Raw genomic sequence first — 20,512 nt, 5'->3', positions numbered from 1 at the left:
TAAGGACTGGTGGGATAGTCACTCTAAGGACCGGTGGGATAGTCACTCTAAGGACTGGTGGGATAGTCACTCTAAGGACTGGTGGGATAGTCACTCTAAGGACCGGTGGGATAGTCACTCTAAGGACCGGTGGGGTAGTCACTCTAAGGACTGGTGGGATAGTCACTCTAAGGACCGGTGGGATAGTCACTCTAAGGACTGGTGGGATAGTCACTCTAAGGACTGGTGGGATAGTCACTCTAAGGACTGGTGGGATAGTCACTCTAAGGACTGGTGGGATAGTCACTCTAAGGACCGGTGGGATAGTCACTCTAAGGACCGGTGGGATAGTCACTCTAAGGACCGGTGGGATAGTCACTCTAAGGACCGGTGGGATAGTCACTCTAAGGACCGGTGTGGTAGTCACTCTAAGGACTGGTGGGATAGTCACTCTAAGGACCGGTGGGTTAGTCACTCTAAGGACTGGTGGGATAGTCACTCTAAGGACTGGTGGGATAGTCACTCTAAGGACTGGTGGGATAGTCACTCTAAGGACCGGTGGGATAGTCACTCTAAGGACCGGTGGGATAGTCACTCTAAGGACTGGTGGGATAGTCACTCTAAGGACTGGTGGGAACCAGAGCTAGGTATGCCCAGGACCAGAGCTGGACCAGAGCTAGTGCAGACTAGGTCAGCATTTGTGGTCAGTAGTTGTGGTCAGTAGTTGTGTGGTTGTGGTCAGTAGTTGTGGTCAGTAGTTGTGGTCAGTAGTTGTGTGGTCAGTAGTTGTGGTCAGTATTTGTGTGGTCAGTAGTTGTGTGGTCAGTAGTTGTGGTCAGTAGTTGTGGTCAGTAGCTGTGGTCAGTAGTTGTGTGGTCAGTAGCTGTGGTCAGTAGTTGTGGTCAGTAGTTGTGTGGTCAGTAGTTGTGGTCAGTAGTTGTGTGGTCAGTAGTTGTGGTCAGTAGTTGTGTGGTCAGTAGTTGTGGTCAGTAGTTGTGTGGTTGTGGTCAGTAGTTGTGGTCAGTAGTTGTGGTCAGTAGTTGTGTGGTCAGTAGTTGTGTGGTTGTGGTCAGTAGTTGTGGTCAGTAGTTGTGGTCAGTAGTTGTGTGGTCAGTAGTTGTGTGGTCAGTAGTTGTGGTCAGTAGTTGTGTGGTCAGTAGTTGTGGTCAGTAGTTGTGTGGTCAGTAGTTGTGGTCAGTAGTTGTGTGGTTGTGGTCAGTAGTTGTGGTCAGTAGTTGTGTGGTCAGTAGTTATGGTCAGTAGTTGTGTGGTTGTGGTCAGTAGTTGTGGTCAGTAGTTGTGGTCAGTAGTTGTGGTCAGTAGTTGTGTGGTCAGTAGTTGTGTGGTCAGTAGTTGTGTGGTCAGTAGTTGTGTGGTCAGTAGTTGTAGACCGGTGGGATAGTCACTCGAAGGACCGGTGGGATAGTCACTCTAAGGACCGGTGGGATAGTCACTCTAAGGACCGGTGGGATAGTCACTCTAAGGACCGGTGGGATAGTCACTCTAAGGACCGGTGGGATAGTCACTCTAAGGACTGGTGGGATAGTCACTCTAAGGACTGGTGGGATAGTCACTCTAAGGACTGGTGGGATAGTCACTCTAAGGACTGGTGGGATAGTCACTCTAAGGACTGGTGGGATAGTCACTCTAAGGACTGGTGGGATTGTCACTCTAAGGACCGGTGGGATAGTCACTCTAAGGACCGGTGGGATAGTCACTCTAAGGACTGGTGGGATAGTCACTCTAAGGACTGGTGGGATAGTCACTCTAAGGACTGGTGGGATAGTCATTCTAAGGACTGGTGGGATAGTCACTCTAAGGACTGGTGGGATAGTCACTCTAAGGACCGGTGGGATAGTCACTCTAAGGACCGGTGGGATAGTCACTCTAAGGACCGGTGGGATAGTCACTCTAAGGACCGGTGGGATAGTCACTCTAAGGACTGGTGGGATAGTCACTCTAAGGACCGGTGGGATAGTCACTCTAAGGACTGGTGGGATAGTCACTCTAAGGACCGGTGGGACAGTCACTCTAAGGACCGGTGGGATAGTCACTCTAAGGACCGGTGGGATAGTCACTCTAAGGACCGGTGGGATAGTCACTCTAAGGACCGGTGGGATAGTCACTCTAAGGACTGGTGGGATAGTCACTCTAAGGACTGGTGGGATAGTCACTCTAAGGACTGGTGGGATAGTCACTCTAAGGACCGGTGGGATAGTCACTCTAAGGACTGGTGGGATAGTCACTCTAAGGACTGGTGGGAACCAGAGCTAGGTATGCCCAGGACCAGAGCTGGACCAGAGCTAGTGCAGACTAGGTCAGCATTTGTGGTCAGTAGTTGTGGTCAGTAGTTGTGTGGTTGTGGTCAGTAGTTGTGGTCAGTAGTTGTGGTCAGTAGTTGTGTGGTCAGTAGTTGTGGTCAGTATTTGTGTGGTCAGTAGTTGTGTGGTCAGTAGTTGTGGTCAGTAGCTGTGGTCAGTAGTTGTGTGGTCAGTAGCTGTGGTCAGTAGTTGTGGTCAGTAGTTGTGGTCAGTAGTTGTGTGGTCAGTAGTTGTGGTCAGTAGTTGTGTGGTCAGTAGTTGTGTGGTCAGTAGTTGTGGTCAGTAGTTGTGTGGTCAGTAGTTGTGGTCAGTAGTTGTGTGGTTGTGGTCAGTAGTTGTGGTCAGTAGTTGTGGTCAGTAGTTGTGTGGTCAGTAGTTGTGTGGTTGTGGTCAGTAGTTGTGGTCAGTAGTTGTGGTCAGTAGTTGTGTGGTCAGTAGTTGTGTGGTCAGTAGTTGTGGTCAGTAGTTGTGTGGTCAGTAGTTGTGGTCAGTAGTTGTGTGGTCAGTAGTTGTGGTCAGTAGTTGTGTGGTTGTGGTCAGTAGTTGTGGTCAGTAGTTGTGGTCAGTAGTTGTGTGGTCAGTAGTTATGGTCAGTAGTTGTGTGGTTGTGGTCAGTAGTTGTGGTCAGTAGTTGTGGTCAGTAGTTGTGGTCAGTAGTTGTGTGGTCAGTAGTTGTGTGGTCAGTAGTTGTGGTCAGTAGTTGTGGTCAGTAGTTGTGTGGTCAGTAGTTGTGGTCAGTAGTTGTGGTCAGTAGTTGTGTGGTCAGTAGTTGTGGTCAGTAGTTGTGGTCAGTAGTTGTGTGGTCAGTAGTTGTGGTCAGTAGTTGTGTGGTCAGTAGTTGTGTGGTCAGTAGTTGTGGTCAGTAGTTGTGGTCAGTAGTTGTGGTCAGTGGTTGTGGTCAGTAGTTGTGGTCAGTAGTTGTGTGGTTCAATAGAGACCACCATTGTCCTGTGCCCAAGATAAACAAGGTGACATGCCCAAATGACTATCGCCCCGTCGCACTCACCTCGGTCATCATGGAGTTCTTTGAGAGGCTGGTCATGGCCCACATCAAGGCCAGTATATCAGGCACACTGGACCCACTCTCCACAGAAGATGCCATTTCCATCGCTATTCACATGGCCATAACACATCTGGACAAGAGAAACACCTATGTGAGAATGCTGTTCATTGACTACAGTTCGGCATTCAACATTGGGTGTTTTTCTGCACAAACAGGCGGTGCTCGCCTTGCTTTATACCTGGGTGTGTTTCTGCACACACAGGCGGTGCTCGCCTTACTTTATACCTGGGTGTGTTTCTGCACACACAGGCGGTGCTCGCCTTGCTTTATACCTGGGTGTGTTTCTGCACACACAGGCGGTGCTCACCTTACTTTATACCTGGGTGTGTTTCTGTACAAACAGGCGGTGCTCGCCTTACTTTATACCTGGGTGTGTTTCTGCACACACAGGCGGTGCTCGCCTTGCTTTATACCTGGGTGTGTTTCTGCACACACAGGCGGTGCTCGCCTTGCTTTATACCTGGGTGTGTTTCTGCACACACAGGCGGTGCTCGCCTTGCTTTATACCTGGGTGTATTTCTGCACACACAGGCGGTGCTCGCCTTGCTTTATACCTGGGGGTTTTTCTGCACAAACAGGCGGTGCTCGCCTTGCTTTATACCTGGGTGTTTTTCTGCACCCACAGGCGGTGCTCAGCTTTCTTTATACCTGGGTGTGTTTCTGCACACACAGGCGGTGCTCAGCTTTCTTTATACCTGGGTGTGTTTCTGCACACACAGGCGGTGCTCGCCTTGCTTTATACCTGGGTGTGTTCCTGCACACACAGGCGGTGCTCGCCTTGCTTTATACCTGGGTGTGTTTCTGCACAAACAGGCGGTGCTCGCCTTGCTTTATACCTGGGTGTTTTTCAGCACACGCAGGCGGTGCTCGCCTTGCTTTATACCTGGGTGTGTTTCTACACACACAGGCGGTGCTCGCCTTGCTTTATACCTGGGTGTTTTTCTGCACACACAGGCGGTGCTCGCCTTGCTTTATACCTGGGTGTGTTTCTGCACACGCAGGCGGTGCTCGACTTGCTTTATACCTGGGTGTGTTTCTGTACAAACAGGCGGTGCTCGCCTTGCTTTATACCTGGGTGTGTGACAGTGTGTGGTGGAGGCAGAGCACAAAGGACATGGATGTTAGTTGAAGCACAGTTCACTATACACAGCTTGGACCTTTTTTTTTGTTTTTGAGCTTGTTGATGTCATTTTCAGTAATATAACGTGTTGTTTCCTCCAGGCTGAAGTCCGTGCTGAGAGTAGCGACCAGAATGGAGAGGAGAAAGACTACAACTCAACAACAGACAACAGAGAGGTGAAAGACTACAACTCAACAACAGACAACAGAGAGGTGAAAGACTACAACTCAACAACAGACAACAGAGAGGTGAAAGACTACAACTCAACAACAGACAACAGAGAGGTGAAAGACTACAACTCAACAACAGACAACAGAGAGGTGAAAGACTACAACTCAACAACAGACAACAGAGATTCTCCAGCCACACACGTAGACCCCCTACAGGACGTCCCAGGGAGGACCACTGAGGAAGAGGAGAAGAGGAGGAGAGACGAAGATGAGGATCTAGAGTTCCCTCATGACTTCCTGCCCAGCACAGACCTCAGCCTTAAACTTAATTGGGGAACTTCACTTAGGTAGGTGTTTTTATCTGTAAAATACACACACACACACACACACACACACACACACACACACACACACACACACACACACACACACACACACACACACACACACACACACACACACACACCAGAGATAACCTAGATTGATTTCAACAATGCCACTGACGACGTAAAGGTAAGGGATAGGTAAGGTAAGCGATACAGTATGTAAGGGTGAGGGATAGGTAAGATAAGGTAATGTATAGGTAAGGTAAGATAACATAAGGTAAGGTATAGGTTAGGTATACTGTAGGTAAGGTAAGGCAAGGCATAGTGAAGATTAGGTAAGGTATAGGTATAGGTAAGATACATAGTGAAGATTAGGTAAGGTAAGGTAAGGTATAGGTAAGGTATAGGTATAGGTAAGGTACAGGTAAGGTAAGGTATACCTGTACCTTACCTATACTTGTACGTTACCTATACCTTACCTTACCTGTACATTACCTTACCTATACCTTACCTTATCTATACCTGTACCTTACCTATACTTGTACCTTACCTATACCTATACCTTACCTTATCTATACCTGTACCTTACCTATACTTGTATGTTACCTATACCTTACCTTGCCTATACCTTACCTAAGGTAAGGTATAGGTATAGATAAGGTAAGGTATAGGTAAGGTAAGGTAAGGTACAGGTAAGGTAAGGTAAGGTATAGGTATAGGTAAGGTACAAGTATAGGTAAGGTACAGGTATAGATAAGGTAAGGTATAGGTAAGGTAAGGTACAGGTAAGGTAAGGTATAGGTAAGGTAAGGGTAAAATAAGGTAAGGTATAGGTAAGGTACAGGTAAGGTAAATTATTGGTATGGTATAGGTATAGGTAAGGTACAGGTAAGGTAAAGTGTAGGTAAGGTAAGATAAAGGTAAGGTATAGATAAGGTAAGATATAGATAAGGTAAGGTATAGGTAAGGTAAGGTATAGATTAGGTATAGGTATAGGTAAGGTATAGATAAGGTAAAGTATAGATAAGGTATAGGTATAGGTAAGGTATAGATAAGGTATAGGTAAGGTATAGATAAGGTAAGGTATAGATAAGGTATAGGTAAGGTTAGGTATAGATAAGGTATAGGTATAGGTATAGATAAGGTACAGGTAAGGTTAGGTAAGGTATAGGTACGGTTCGGTACAGGCAAGGTAAGGTTAAGGTATAGATAAGGTAAGGTATAGTATAGATAAGGTACAGGTAAGGTTAGGTAAGGTATAGGTACGGTTAGGTACAGGCAAGGTAAGGTAAAGTATAGGTAAGGTAAGGGAAGGTATAGGTAAGGTAAGGTATAGGTAAGGTATAGGTAAGGTATAGGTAAGGTATAGATACGGTATAGGTAAGGTATAGGTATAGATAAGTTATAGGTAAGGTAAGGTATAGGTAAGGTATAGGTAAGGTATAGGTAAGGTATAGGTAAGGTATAGGTATAGGTAAGGTAAGGTAAGGTATAGGTAAGGTATAGGTAAGGTAAGGTATAGGTAAGGTATAGGTAAGGTAAGGTATAGGTAAGGTATAGGTAAGGTATAGGTAAGGTATAGGTATAGGTAAGGTAAGGTAAGGTAAGGTAAGGTAAGGTATAGGTAAGGTATAGGTAAGTTATAGGTATAGGTAAGGTAAGGTATAGGTATAGGTATAGGTAAGGTAAGGTATAGGTAAGGTATAGGTAAGGTAAGGTATAGGTAAGGTATAGGTAAGGTATAGGTATAGGTAAGGTAAGGTATAGATAAGGTATAGATAAGGTATAGGTATAGGTAAGGTATAGGTAAGGTATAGATTAGGTATAGGTATAGGTAAGGTATAAGTAAGGTATAGATTAGGTATAGATTAGGTATAGGTAAGGTATAGATTAGGTATAGGTATAGGTAAGGTAAGGTATAGATTAGGTATAGGTATAGGTAAGGTATAGGTAAGGTATAGATTAGGTATAGGTATAGGTAAGGTATAAGTAAGGTATAGATTAGGTATAGATTAGGTATAGGTAAGGTATAGATTAGGTATAGGTATAGGTAAGGTATAGGTAAGGTATAGATTAGGTATAGGTATAGGTAAGGTATAAGTAAGGTATAGATTAGGTATAGATTAGGTATAGGTAAGGTATAGATTAGGTATAGGTATAGGTAAGGTATAGGTAAGGTATAGATTAGGTATAGGTAAGGTATAGGTAAGGTATAGATTAGGTATAGATTAGGTATAGATAAGGTATAGGTAAGGTATAGGTAAGGTATAGATTAGGTATAGGTAATGTAAGGTAAGGTATAGGTATAGGTAAGGTAAGGTAAGGTATAGGTATAGGTAAGGTAAGGTATAGATTAGGAATAGGTAATGTAAGGTAATGTAAGGTAAGGTAAGGTATAGGTAAGGTATAGGTATAGGTAAGGTATAGATGGTATAGGTAAGGTAAGGTATAGGTATAGGTAAGGTAAGGTATAGATTAGGAATAGGTAATGTAAGGTAAGGTAAGGTATAGGTAAGGTATAGGTAAGGTATAGATAAGGTAAGGTATAGGTAAGGTATAGGTTAGGTATAGGTATAGGTAAGGTAAGGTATAGGTAAGGTATAGGTATAGGTATAGGTAAGGTATAGGTAAGGTATAGGTATAGGTATAGGTAAGGTATAGGTATAGGTATAGGTAAGGTAAGGTAAGGTATAGGTATAGGTATAGGTATAGGTAAGGTATAGGTATAGGTATAGGTAAGGTATAGGTATAGGTAAGGTATAGGTATAGGTAAGGTAAGGTATAGGTAAGGTATAGGTATAGGTAAGGTATAGGTAAGGTATAGTTATAGGTAAGGTATAGGTAAGGTATAGGTATAGGTAAGGTAAGGTATAGGTAAGGTATAGGTATAGGTATAGGTAAGGTATAGGTAAGGTAAGGTATAGGTAAGGTATAGTTATAGGTAAGGTATAGGTAAGGTAAGGTATAGGTAAGGTATAGGTATAGGTAAGGTAAGGTATAGGTAAGGTATAGGTATAGGTATAGGTAAGGTATAGGTAAGGTATAGGTATAGGTAAGGTAAGGTATAGGTAAGGTATAGGTATAGGTAAGGTATAGGTATAGGTAAGGTATAGGTATAGGTAAGGTAAGGTATAGGTAAGGTATAGGTATAGGTAAGGTAAAGCTGTGCTCCTCAGCTCATTGCCAGTATTTGTATACATGTTCAGACTTGTTGTTTGGTTGTTGACTGTTCCTGTTCCTATGAAATGAGATTTGGCCTCATGATGTAAGTCCTATGTCCATATTCTCCAGAGGCAGGATACATAGATCACAACTCTTACCATGGAGTCATTTACATCGTAAAACATCCCTGCATATAGTTAAGGCAGGGTAGCCTAGTGGTTAGAGCGTTGGACTAGTAACCGAAAGGTTGCAAGATCGAATCCCCGAGCTGACAAGGTAAAAACCTGGCGTTCTGCCCCTGAACAAGGCAGTTTAACCCACTGTTCCTAGGGCATCATTGTAAATAAGAATTTGTTGTTAACTGACTTGCCTAGTTAAATAAAGGTAAAAAAATAAAAAATAAACTTTTATAGAGGGTCTTTCTTCAGCATTGTGATAAAAGTATCCATCATTGACTGGACAGTAAATTAACTCTATCCACCTATATTACTTGACTGTGATACGCTATTACTCCTGTTACTCCTGCATAGGTGGGTTTACACTGCCTTTAAATTCCTACAGCCTGAGTGACTCAGTGAGCCCCCTGCTGGCTGCTCTGCAACATTACACAGACAGCAGCACACTGGTGGCTGTACAGAGGAGGTATACCCAGTGTGTAGGCTATAGTACTGTCCACAGCATGAGGACCTAGTCTCATATACCACGGCTGTCAGCCAATCAGCATTCAGGACTAGAACCACCCAGTTTATAGTACTGTCCACAGCACGAGGACCTAATATAGTCTCATATACCACGGCTGTCAGCCAATCAGCATTCAGCCTCTGCTGCGTGTGTTGTGAGACATGTGTAGCGTTCACTAGAAGATCATCCAAAACGGAGTGAAAGGGAGAAGGGCGGTAGGTAACCTAATGGTTAAGAGCGTTGGGACAGTAACTGAAAGGTCGCTGGTTTGAATCCCGAGCAGAAACGATTTAAAAAAAATGTGTTGATGTGCCGTTGAAGGAGACACTTAATCATTTTTTACATTTTTAGCATTTTTATCCAGAGCGACATACAGTAGTGAATGCATACATTTCAAACATGGCCCCCCGTGGGAATCGAACCCCCAACCCTGGCGTTGCACACACCATGCTCTACCAACCGAGCTACCGGGAAGGAATTAATCCTAATTGCTCGTGTAAAAATCGCTCTGGATCAACGCGTCTGCTAAATGACTGAAATGTAAATTGTAAGCGCAATCTAAACTTGTTCCTTATAGTTTGGCTTCCATTGCACAATGTTTTTTTTTAAATAAATGTTTTGCTACGGTGTGCCCTAATGAACACACCCTTGGTCTTTCAGACGCTGCCTGGTTTTAGAGGTGATGACTTGGAGCTGCTTCATTAGTTAACGACTGGACTGATTTTGTGTGTTTGCTCTGTTTTGAAGTTTGCTGTTGTTTAGGCTTCTACACCTGCATTGCTTGCTGTTTGGGGGGTTTTAGGCTGGGTTTCTGTACAGCACTTTGAGATATCAGCTGATGTAAGAAGGGCTATATAAATACATTTGATTTGATTTAGGCGTCTTCTTGTCTGCTGTTGTCTGAGCGGGGCGGGATTGCTAAATTGTAATTATTCGCTACTATGGCCTATTTATTGCTTACCTCCTCATGCCTTTTGCACACACTGTATGTAGACTTTCTTTTTCTTCTACTGTGTCATTGACTTGTTTATTGTGTTATTGGCTTGTTTGTTTATTCCATGTGTAACTCTGTGTTGACTTTTGTGTCGAACTGCTTTGCTTTATCTTGGCCAGGTCGCAGTTGTAAATGAGAACTTGTTCTCAACTGGCCTACCTGGTTAAATAAAGGACTTGTTCTCAACTAGCCTACCTGGTTAAATAAAGGACTTGTTCTCAACTAGCCTACCTGGTTAAATAAAGGACTTGTTCTCAACTAGCCTACCTGGTTAAATGAAGGTTAAACATTTTTTTTTTTTTAAATGTCACTTAGCAATTCACATCTAAAGCATATTATAGGCTCTCTAATAAGAAATTATAAAATGTTTATAAATGCTTATAACACGTTATAAAGCATTATATACCTGTATGCTGTAGGCTTTAAGTAAAGCGTTACTAAAGTCTCTACAACAATGCTACAATGCTAATCACTATGTTACAATTTAAACGTTAGACTGCCCTCATTATCTAGACCTAGAGATACCACAGACTGAACCCACCCCCTGGGATTCAAACGTTAGACTACCCTCATTATCTAGACCTAGAGATACAACAGACTGAACCCACCCTGGGATTCAAACGTTAGACTGCTCTCAATATCAGTTCATCAGGGTACCATACAGAGAGACTGTCTTAACACATCAATATCAGTTCATCAGGGTACCATCAGAGAGACTGTCTTAACACATCAATATCAGTTCATCAGGGTACCATACAGAGAGACTGTCTTAACTATCAATATCAGTTCATCAGGGTACCATACAGAGACTGTCTTAACTATCAATATCAGTTCATCAGGGTACCATACAGAGAGACTGTCTTAACACATCAATATCAGTTCATCAGGGTACCATACAGAGAGACTGTCTTAACACATCAATATCAGTTCATCAGGGTACCATACAGAGAGACTGTCTTAACACATCAATATCAGTTCATCAGGGTACCATACAGAGAGACTGTCTTAACATAGCAATATCAGTTCATCAGGGTACCATACAGAGAGACTGTCTTAACTATCAATATCAGTTCATCAGGGTACCATACAGAGACTGTCTTAACTATCAATATCAGTTCATCAGGGTACCATACAGAGAGACTGTCTTAACACATCAATATCAGTTCATCAGGGTACCATACAGAGAGACTGTCTTAACACATCAATATCAGTTCATCAGGGTACCATACAGAGAGACTGTCTTAACACATCAATATCAGTTCATCAGGGTACCATACAGAGAGACTGTCTTAACATAGCAATATCAGTTCATCAGGGTACCATACAGAGAGACTGTCTTAACACATCAATATCAGTTCATCAGGGTACCATACAGAGAGACTGTCTTAACACATCAATATCAGTTCATCAGGGTACCATACAGAGACTGTCTTAACACATCAATATCAGTTCATCAGGGTACCATACAGAGACTGTCTTAACACATCAATATCAGTTCATCAGGGTACCATACAGAGAGACTGTCTTAACACATCAATATCAGTTCATCAGGGTACCATACAGAGAGACTGTCTTAACACATCAATATCAGTTCATCAGGGTACCATACAGAGACTGTCTTAACACATCAATATCAGTTCATCAGGGTACCATACAGAGAGACTGTCTTAACACATCAATATCAGTTCATCAGGGTACCATACAGAGACTGTCTTAACACATCAATATCAGTTCATCAGGGTACCATCAGAGAGACTGTCTTAACACATCAATATCAGTTCATCAGGGTACCATACAGAGAGACTGTCTTAACACATCAATATCAGTTCATCAGGGTACCATACAGAGACTGTCTTAACACATCAATATCAGTTCATCAGGGTACCATACAGAGAGACTGTCTTAACACATCAATATCAGTTCATCAGGGTACCATACAGAGACTGTCTTAACACATCAATATCAGTTCATCAGGGTACCATACAGAGACTGTCTTAACACATCAATATCAGTTCATCAGGGTACCATCAGAAAGACTGTCTTGGTGGTACCCATTGTGCCCAGTGTTCCTACAGGGCCGTAAGTAATGCAGCTGTGGTGACTATAATACGAGAAGCGATGAAGGGGAACAAAGGCTGTCATAATGCTGGTCTGGTACCTTCTGTCCAGTGTCCTCTGCCCAGTCCACCAGGACTGATAAAGCAATGTTGTTTCCGAGTCCCAGATGGCACCCTATTCCCTACATAGTGCACTACTTTTGACCAGAGACTTATGAACCTTTGTCGAAAGTAGTGCACTACAGGGAACATGCAGCTATTTGGGACGCAAACCTATACCTCCTGCACAGTGCCCAGCACCCAGGAACCCTGGCTACAATGACTCAGCAGCAGTGATTCAGCAAACCTATGATGAGGTGTATTACTGTATTCTACCTCTCCTCTCCTCTTTTCCTCTCCTGTCCTCTCCTCTCCTCTCTCTCTGCTCTTCTGTCCTCTCCTGTCCTGACTTGTCCTCTCCTCTCCACCTCTCCTGTCCTGTTCTCTCCTGTCCTGTCCTCTCCTGTCTTCTCCTCTCCTCTCTCTCTGCTCTTCTGTCCTCTCCTGTCCTGACTTGTCCTCTCCTCTCCACCTCTCCTGTCCTGTTCTCTCCTGTCCTGTCCTCTCCTGTCTTCTCCTGTCCTGTCCTTTCCTGTCTTCTCCTGTCCTGTCCTCTCCTGTCTTCTCCTGTCCTCTCTCTCTGCTCTTCTGTCCGCTCCTGTCCTGACTTGTCCTCTCCTGTCTTCTCCTGTCATGTCCTCTCCTGTCTTCTCCTCTCCTCTCCTCTCCACCTCTCCTGTCCTGTTCTCTCCTGTCCTGTCCTCTCCTGTCTTCTCCTGTCCTGTCCTTTCCTGTCTTCTCCTGTCTTGTCCTCTCCTGTCCTCTCCTCTCCTCTCTCTCTGCTCTTCTGTCCGCTCCTGTCCTGACTTGTCCTCTCCTCTCTACCTCTTCTGTCCTGTCCTCTTCTGTCTTATCTTGTCCTGTCCTCTCTACCTCTCCACTCCTGTCCTGTCGTCTCCTGTCTTGTCCTGTCTTGTCCTGTCCTGTCCTCTCTACCTCTCCTCTCCTGTCCTGTCCTCTCCTCTCTACCTCTCCTGTCCTGTCCTCTCCTGTCCTCTCCTGTCTTCTCTTGTCCTGTCCTCTCCTGTCTTCTCCTGTCCTGTCCTCTCCTCTCTACCTCTCCTGTCCTGTCCTCTCCTGTCCTCTCCTGTCTTCTCTTGTCCTGTCCTCTCCTGTCTTCTCCTGTCCTGTCCTCTCCTCTCTACCTCTCCTGTCCTGTCCTCTCCTGTCCTCTCCTGTCTTCTCTTGTCCTGTCCTCTCCTGTCTTCTCTTGTCCTGTCCTCTCCTCTCTACCTCTCCTGTCCTGTCCTCTCCTGTCCTCTCCTGTCTTCTCTTGTCCTGTCCTCTCCTGTCTTCTCTTGTCCTGTCCTCTCCTCTCTACCTTTAACTCAAGTAAATAAATAAACCTGGTAAACAATCTCGCAGCTCTCACAAAACGAATACACGCCAAACCAGTTATAATTTTATAAGATAAAGATAGAAGTGTGTTAATTAGAAACAACAGCGTGATTAATGACCATTTTAAAGGCTTGTATGAAAATGTCTATGAATCAGAATTTAACAACAGTTGGACTCATCCTATAGCCTTCCTAGTCTCAACAACCCTGAATCAATTATCAATAATCACTATGAAAAATAAGTGACAACAAACAACAAATATATAAAGATACCTTTATCCCATTACTCAACAACATGAAAACAGATATCATTAAATTGAATAATCTACTCATAAACCTTACAGGTAGAATAAACCTCTTCAGAATGGCCTGGTTTTTATATTGATTGTCAGTAATACCAATTACACCGAAGACATCCATTTAAAAGGTATACGCGGTCATAACAGACTTCATATGGGCCATTAAAACTCAGAATAAACAGGAGAGTTTTACATCTTCCTAAGTCTGTGGGTGGTTTTACTAAGTCTGTGGGTGGTTTTACTAAGTCTGTGGGTGGTTTTACTAAGTCTGTGGGTGGTTTTACTAAGTCTGTGGGTGGTTTTACTAAGTCTGTGGGTGGTTTTACCAAGTATGTGGGTGGTTTTACATAGTCTGTGGGTGGTTTTACTAAGTCTGTGGGTGATTTTGCTAAGTCTGTGGGCTGTTTTACTAAGTCTGTGGGCGGTTTTACTAAGTCTGTGGGTGATTTTGCTAAGTCTGTGGGTGATTTTGCTAAGTCTGTGGGGGGTTTTACTAAGTCTGTGGGTGATTTTGCTAAGTCTGTGGGTGGTTTTACTAAGTCTGTGGGTGATTTTGCTAAGTCTGTGGGTGGTTATACTAAGTCTGTGGGTGCGTTTACTAAATCTGTGGGTGGTTTTACTTAATGGGTGGTTTTAGCAAGTCTGTGGGTAGTTTTAATAAGTCTGTGGGTGGTTTTACTAAGTCTGTGGGTGGTTTTGCTAAGTCTGTGGGTGGTTTTGCTAAATTTGTGGGTGGTTTTACTTAGTCTGTGGGTGATTTTGCTAAGTATGTGGGTGGTTTTACTAAGTCTGTGGGTGGTTTTACTAAGTCTGTGGGTGCTTTTACTTAATGGGTGGTTTTACTTAGTCTGTGGGTGATTTTGCTAAGTATGTGGGTGGTTTTACTAAGTCTGTGGGTGGTTTTACTAAATCTGTGGGTGCTTTTACTTAATGGGTGGTTTTACTAAGTCTGTGGGTGATTTTGCTAAGTCTGTGGGTGGTTTTGCTAAGTCTGTGGGTGGTTTTACTAAGTCTGTGGGTGGTTTTACTAAGTCTGTGGGTGGTTTTACTAAGTCTGTAGGGGGTTTTACTAAGTCTGTGGGTGGTTTTACTTAATGGGGGGTTTTACTAAGTCTGTGGGCTGTTTTACTAAGTCTGTGGGTGGTTTTGCTAAGTCTGTGGGTGGTTTTACTCGCTACCCAAGGCCTTTTACTTGTGACGTAGTTAAATGCACTAAAGAGGAACAATGGGTGTATATTGAAGACAAACTCATCCTCAGAATCTTTTCACGTGTCTATTTTCTAATGATAAAGTTAAAAACATGAATTACTTCATAATTAAGAACAAGCTAACAATATGGGAGAAAATGAAAATGTATTCCACAAGAAGCAATATCACTCCTTAAAAACACAACGCTATGGAACAATCCTTGGATATCACTCCTTAAAAACACAACCCTGTGGAACAATCCTTGGATATCACTCCTTAAAAACACAACCCTATGGAACAATCCTTGGATATCACTCCTTAAAAACACAACCCTATGGAACAATCCTTGGATAGCTTTTCAGAATTCACTGATAAATTGGTCCAAATGGAAAACTAAAGGGATAGAAACCGTAAATGACTTGGTAACGGGAAATGCATTTATTTCCATGACAGAATTAAAAAAGCACTGTTGGACTGACCAAAGTAGATAGTTAAAAGCACATGCAACCTGACATTTTTATATGAATTCTTTTGCACATCAGAGCTCAATCTTGAGGGAATCCTATTTGAGTCAGAAAAGGATGTTCATATATGATAGATGAGATATATAAAACCTTGCAGAGAGCCAATCCAACTGACAGCCTGTTAGAAAGAAATATCAACTATTGAAAACCAAGATTTAAAACAACTGATATTGACACATGATGGACGTAACTAAAGAGATTACAGTTAATGGAAAATGTTAAACGCTTTATTATCTAAATGCTGAAAGCGTGTGGGAAATTTAGAGAAACAAAATGGTGCCGTTTGAGGCCATGTGGCAGAAAGTGATATGGACGCTGGAGATTTTTATTTATTTATTTATTTTACCGTTATTTTACCAGGTAAGTTGACTGAGGACACATTCTCATTTACAGCAACGACCTGGGGAATAGTTACAGGGGAGAGGAGGGGGATGAATGAGCCAATCGGAAGCTGGGGAGGATTAGGTGACCATGATGGTATGAGGGCCAGATTGGGAATTTAGCCAGGACACCGGGGTTAACACCCCTACTCTACGATAAGTACCATGGGATCTTTAATGACCTCAGAGAGTCAGGACACCCGTTTAACGTCCCATCCGAAAGACGGCACCCTACACAGGGAAATGTCCCCAATCACTGCCCTGGGGTATTTGGATATTGTTTAGACCAGAGGAAAGAGATGGAGGGGTGAGCTGATGGGTCTGGACAGGGGTGATGTTGTGATGGGTCTGGACAGGGGTGATGTTGTGATGGGTCTGGACAGGGGTGATATTGTGATGGGTCTGGACAGGGGTGATGTTGTGATGGGTCTGGACAGGGGTGATGTTGTGATGGGTCTGGACAGGGGCGATGTGATGGTCTGGACAGGGGTGATGTTGTGATGGGTCTGGACAGGGGTGATATTGTGATGGGTCTGGACAGGGGTGATGTTGTGATGGGTCTGGACAGGGGTGATGTTGTGATGGGTCTGGACAGGGGCGATGTGATGGTCTGGACAGGGGTGATGTTGTGATGGGTCTGGACAGGGGTGATATTGTGATGGGTCTGGACAGGGGTGATGTTGTGATGGGTCTGGACAGGGGTGATGTTGTGATGGGTCTGGACAGGGGTGATGTTGTGATGGGTCTGGACAGGGGTGATGTTGTGATGGGTCTGGACAGGGGCGATGTGATGGTCTGGACAGGGGTGATGTTGTGATGGGTCTGGACAGGGGTGATGTTGTGATGGGTCTGGACAGGGGTGATGTTGTGATGGTCTGGACAGGGTGATGTTGTGATGGGTCTGGGCAGGGGTGATGTTGTGATGGTCTGGACAGGGGTGATGTTGTGATGGTCTGGACAGGGGTGATGTTGTGATGGTCTGGGCAGGGGTGATGTTGTGATGGTCTGGACAGGGGTGATGTTGTGATGGGTCTGGACAGGGGTGATGTTGTGATGGGTCTGGACAGGGGTGATGTTGTGATGATGGTCTAGACAGGGGTGATGTTGTGATGGGTCTGGACAGGGGTGATGTTGTGATGGGTCTGGACAGGGGTGATGTTGTGATGGTCTGGACAGGGTGAAGTTGTGATGGGTCTGGGCAGGGGTGATGTTGTGATGGTCTGGACAGGGGTGATGTTGTGATGGGTCTGGACAGGGGTGATGTTGTGATGGGTCTGGACAGGGGTGATGTTGTGATGATGGTCTGGACAGGGGTGATGTTGTGATAGTCTGGACAGGGGTGATGTTGTGATGGTCTGGACAGGGGTGATGTTGTGATGGTCTGGGCAGGGGTGATGTTGTGATGGTCTGGACAGGGGTGATGTTGTGATGGGTCTGGACAGGGGTGATGTTGTGATGGGTCTGGACAGGGGTGATGTTGTGATGATGGTCTGGACAGGGGTGATGTTGTGGGTGTTTATGTGCATTTGTATGTTGTTGTTTGTATGCTGTTGTTTGTATGTAGATGTTTTGTATTGTAAACATTCTTACAAAAAAAAGAGTGTTCTAAACCTCTCGGCTCGTTTTCAGTTTTCCCCTCCCCACGCAGACCACTCCCAGACCACTCCCAGATCACTCCCAGATCACTCCCAGATCACTCCCAGACCACTCCCAGACAGTCCCAGACCACTCCCAGACCACTCCCAGACCACTCCCAGATCACTCCCAGACAGTCCCAGACCACTCCCAGATCACTCCCAGACAGTCCCAGACCACTCCCAGACCACTCCCAGACAGTCCTAGCTAAGTCCTAGTAAAATTATTGCTTGACAAATTGCTCTTTGCTAAGAAGTATTTTTTTGTTTGTTGTTTTTGAACATTTTAATGGAAATCACAGTAAGGCACTTATTTGTTACCCAGAAATGATTTGATATTAATATAAAACCATCTGCATTGGACATTTAAGGGAACAATACTTTCACCTTGCCTGCTCTAAAACATTGTTTGGACTGAGTTCTGCCTCTTGTTTGTGTGTTGAATGAATGCTCTTATTTTCTGTCTATTTATTCTAGAATAGACATTCCTGAATGCAGTGTTCTGTGCAATGTACAGTTACAGTGCGGTGTTGTGTACAGGTTTCAGTGTGCAGTGCAGAGCCAGTGTAAAGATTGCAGTGTGCAATGCAGTGCCTGTGTGCAGTGCCTGTTCATGGAGTTGGGACTTGCCTGTTTTTTGTGTGCTATGTGTTTCTATAGCATCATGGAATGACCCGCCCACAGTGACTCTAACTCTGTCTCCCTGACCCCAGCCCTCCCCCTGACTCCAGCCCTCCCCCATAACCGCAGCCCTCCCCCTAACTCCTGCCCTCCCCTGACTCCAGCCCTCCACCCTAACCCCAGCCCTCCCCCTAACCCCAGCCCTCCCCCTGACTCCAGCTCTCCCCTGACCCCAGCCCTCCCCCAAACTCCAGCCCTCCCCTGACTCCAGCCCTCCCCCTGACTCCAGACCTCCCCCTGACCCCAGCCCTCCCCCTGACTCCAGCCCTCCCCCTGACTCCAGCCCTCCCCCCTGACTCCAGCCCTCCCCCCTGACTCCAGCCCTCCCCCCTGACTCCAGCCCTCCCCCCTGACTCCAGCCCTCCCCCCTGACTCCAGCCCTCCCCCCTGACCCCAGCCTTCCCCCTGACCCCAGCCCTCCCCCTGACTCCAGCCCTCCCCCTGACTCCAGCCCTCCCCCCTGACTCCAGCCCTCCCCTGACCCCAGCCCTCCCCCTGACTCCAGCCCTCCCCCCTGACTCCAGCCCTCCCCTGACCCCAGCCCTCCCCCTGACTCCAGCCCTCCCCCCTGACTCCAGCCCTCCCCCTAACCCCAGCCCTCCCCTAACTCCAGCCCTCCCCTGACTCCAGCCCTCCCCTGACTCCAGCCCTACCCCCTAACCCCAGCCCTCCCCCTAACTCCAGCCCTCCCCTGACCCCAGCCCTCCCCCTGACTCCAGCCCTCCCCTGACTCCAGCCCTCCCCCTGACCCCAGCCCTCCCCCTGACCCCAGCCCTCCCCCCTAACCCCAGCCCTCCCCCTAACTCCAGCCCTCCCCTGACTCCAGCCCTCCCCCTGACTCCAGCCCTCCCCCTGACTCCAGCCCTCCCCCCTGACCCCAGCCCTCCCCCTGACCCCAGCCCTCCCCCTGACTCCAGCCCTCCCCCCTGACTCCAGCCCTCCCCCCTGACTCCAACCCTCCCCCTGACTCCAGCCCTCCCAGCCCTCCCCCTGACCCCAGCCCTCCCCCTGACCCCAGCCCTCCCCCTGACTCCAGCCCTCCCCCCTGACTCCAGCCCTCCCCCCTGACTCCAGCCCTCCCCCTGACTCCAGACCTCCCCCTGACTCCAGCCCTCCACCCTAACCCCAGCCCTCCCCCTGACTCCAGCTCTCCCCTGACCCCAGCCCTCCCCCTAACCCCAGCCCTCACCCTGACTCCAGCTCTCCCCTGACCCCAGCCCTCCCCCAAACTCCAGCCCTCCCCTGACTCCAGCCCTCCCCCTGACCCCAGCCCTCCCCTGACTCCAGCCCTCCCCCTGACTCCAGCCCTCCCCCTGACCCCAGCCCTCCCCCTGACCCCAGCCCTCCCCTGACCCCAGCCCTCCCCCTGACCCCAGCCCTCCCCCTGACCCCAGCCCTCCCCCTGACCCCAGCCCTCCCCCTGACTCCAGCCCTCCCCCTGACTCCAGCCCTCCCCCCTGACTCCAGCCCTCCCCCTGACTCCAGCCCTCCCCCCTGACTCCAGCCCTCCCCCTGACTCCAGCCCTCCCCCTGACTCCAGCCCTCCCCCGGACTCCAACCCTCCCCCTGACTCCAGCCCTCCCCCTGACTCCAGACCTCCCCCTGACCCCAGCCCTCCCCCCTGACCCCAGCCCTCCCCCTGACTCCAGCCCTTCCCCTGACCCCAGCCCTCCCCCCTGACCCCAGCCCTCCCCCTGACTCCAGCCCTCCCCCTGACTCCAGCCCTCCCCCCTGACCCCAGCCCTCCCCCTGACTCCAGCCCTCCCCCTGACTCCAGCCCTCCCCCCTGACTCCAACCCTCCCCCTGACTCCAGCCCTCCCCCTGACTCCAGACCTCCCCCTAACCCCAGCCCTCCCCCCTGACTCCAGCCCTCCCCCTGACCCCAGCCCTCCCCCCTGACCCCAGCCCTCCCCCTGACTCCAGCCCTTCCCCTGACCCCAGCCCTCCCCCCTGACTCCAGCCCTGACCCCAGCCCTGTCCATGGAGGGTCCCAGCACTGCCTGTGGAAGGTGCCCCACCCCTGTGCCCATCGCTCCCATCCCTGTCCTCCCTACCCCTTTCCCCAGCCCAGACTACTGCCACACCCATGCAGGGTGCTCCATCCCTCATCCCTCTGTCCCCTGCCATGCTGTTGAAACAGGAGCTACGCGAGACCTTCCAGTAATGTGAAGAACAGATGGCCTCTCTGAGCATATTAGACCTCTCTAGGCATGTCTCTGAGACCAGTGGTCTACAGCCCAGAGCCCAGAGACTCACTCCACTATGAGGAAGAGGAGCCAAAGGGCCAGGATGAAGAAGAGAGAAGGGCTAGAGGAGAAATGAATGTTGCTGTTCCAACGGACACAGAGCTATCGTCTCCATCGCCTCGGATACAGCCAAGCGCCGCCTCTACTGGTGTTCCATGCCGTGACACCATGGCAACAACAACGACGACGGCGACCACGGAAACAAGGAAATACAGCGCGGTGACACAGAAACCAGTCAGAGGGATACAGC

The 20,512-nt window shown here is 47.2% G+C and overlaps 1 protein-coding gene across 1 annotated transcript in view; it reads left to right on the top strand.

The window, feature by feature from the left end:
- LOC115200902 (proteoglycan 4) overlaps nt 1-20,512 on the top strand; it is a 155,040-nt gene that overhangs the window by 29,276 nt on the left and 105,252 nt on the right. Inside the window, exon 3 of the mRNA XM_029764015.1 lies at nt 4,585-5,000. Within this exon, the coding sequence (XP_029619875.1) occupies nt 4,585-5,000 (416 nt within the window). The remainder of the gene's footprint in view (nt 1-4,584; nt 5,001-20,512) is intronic.

The sequence above is a fragment of the Salmo trutta genome, chromosome 10 (assembly GCF_901001165.1).
Source record: "Salmo trutta chromosome 10, fSalTru1.1, whole genome shotgun sequence".
NCBI classification, from domain to species: domain Eukaryota; kingdom Metazoa; phylum Chordata; class Actinopteri; order Salmoniformes; family Salmonidae; genus Salmo; species Salmo trutta.
This window is presented reverse-complemented; position numbering and strand designations above follow the sequence as displayed.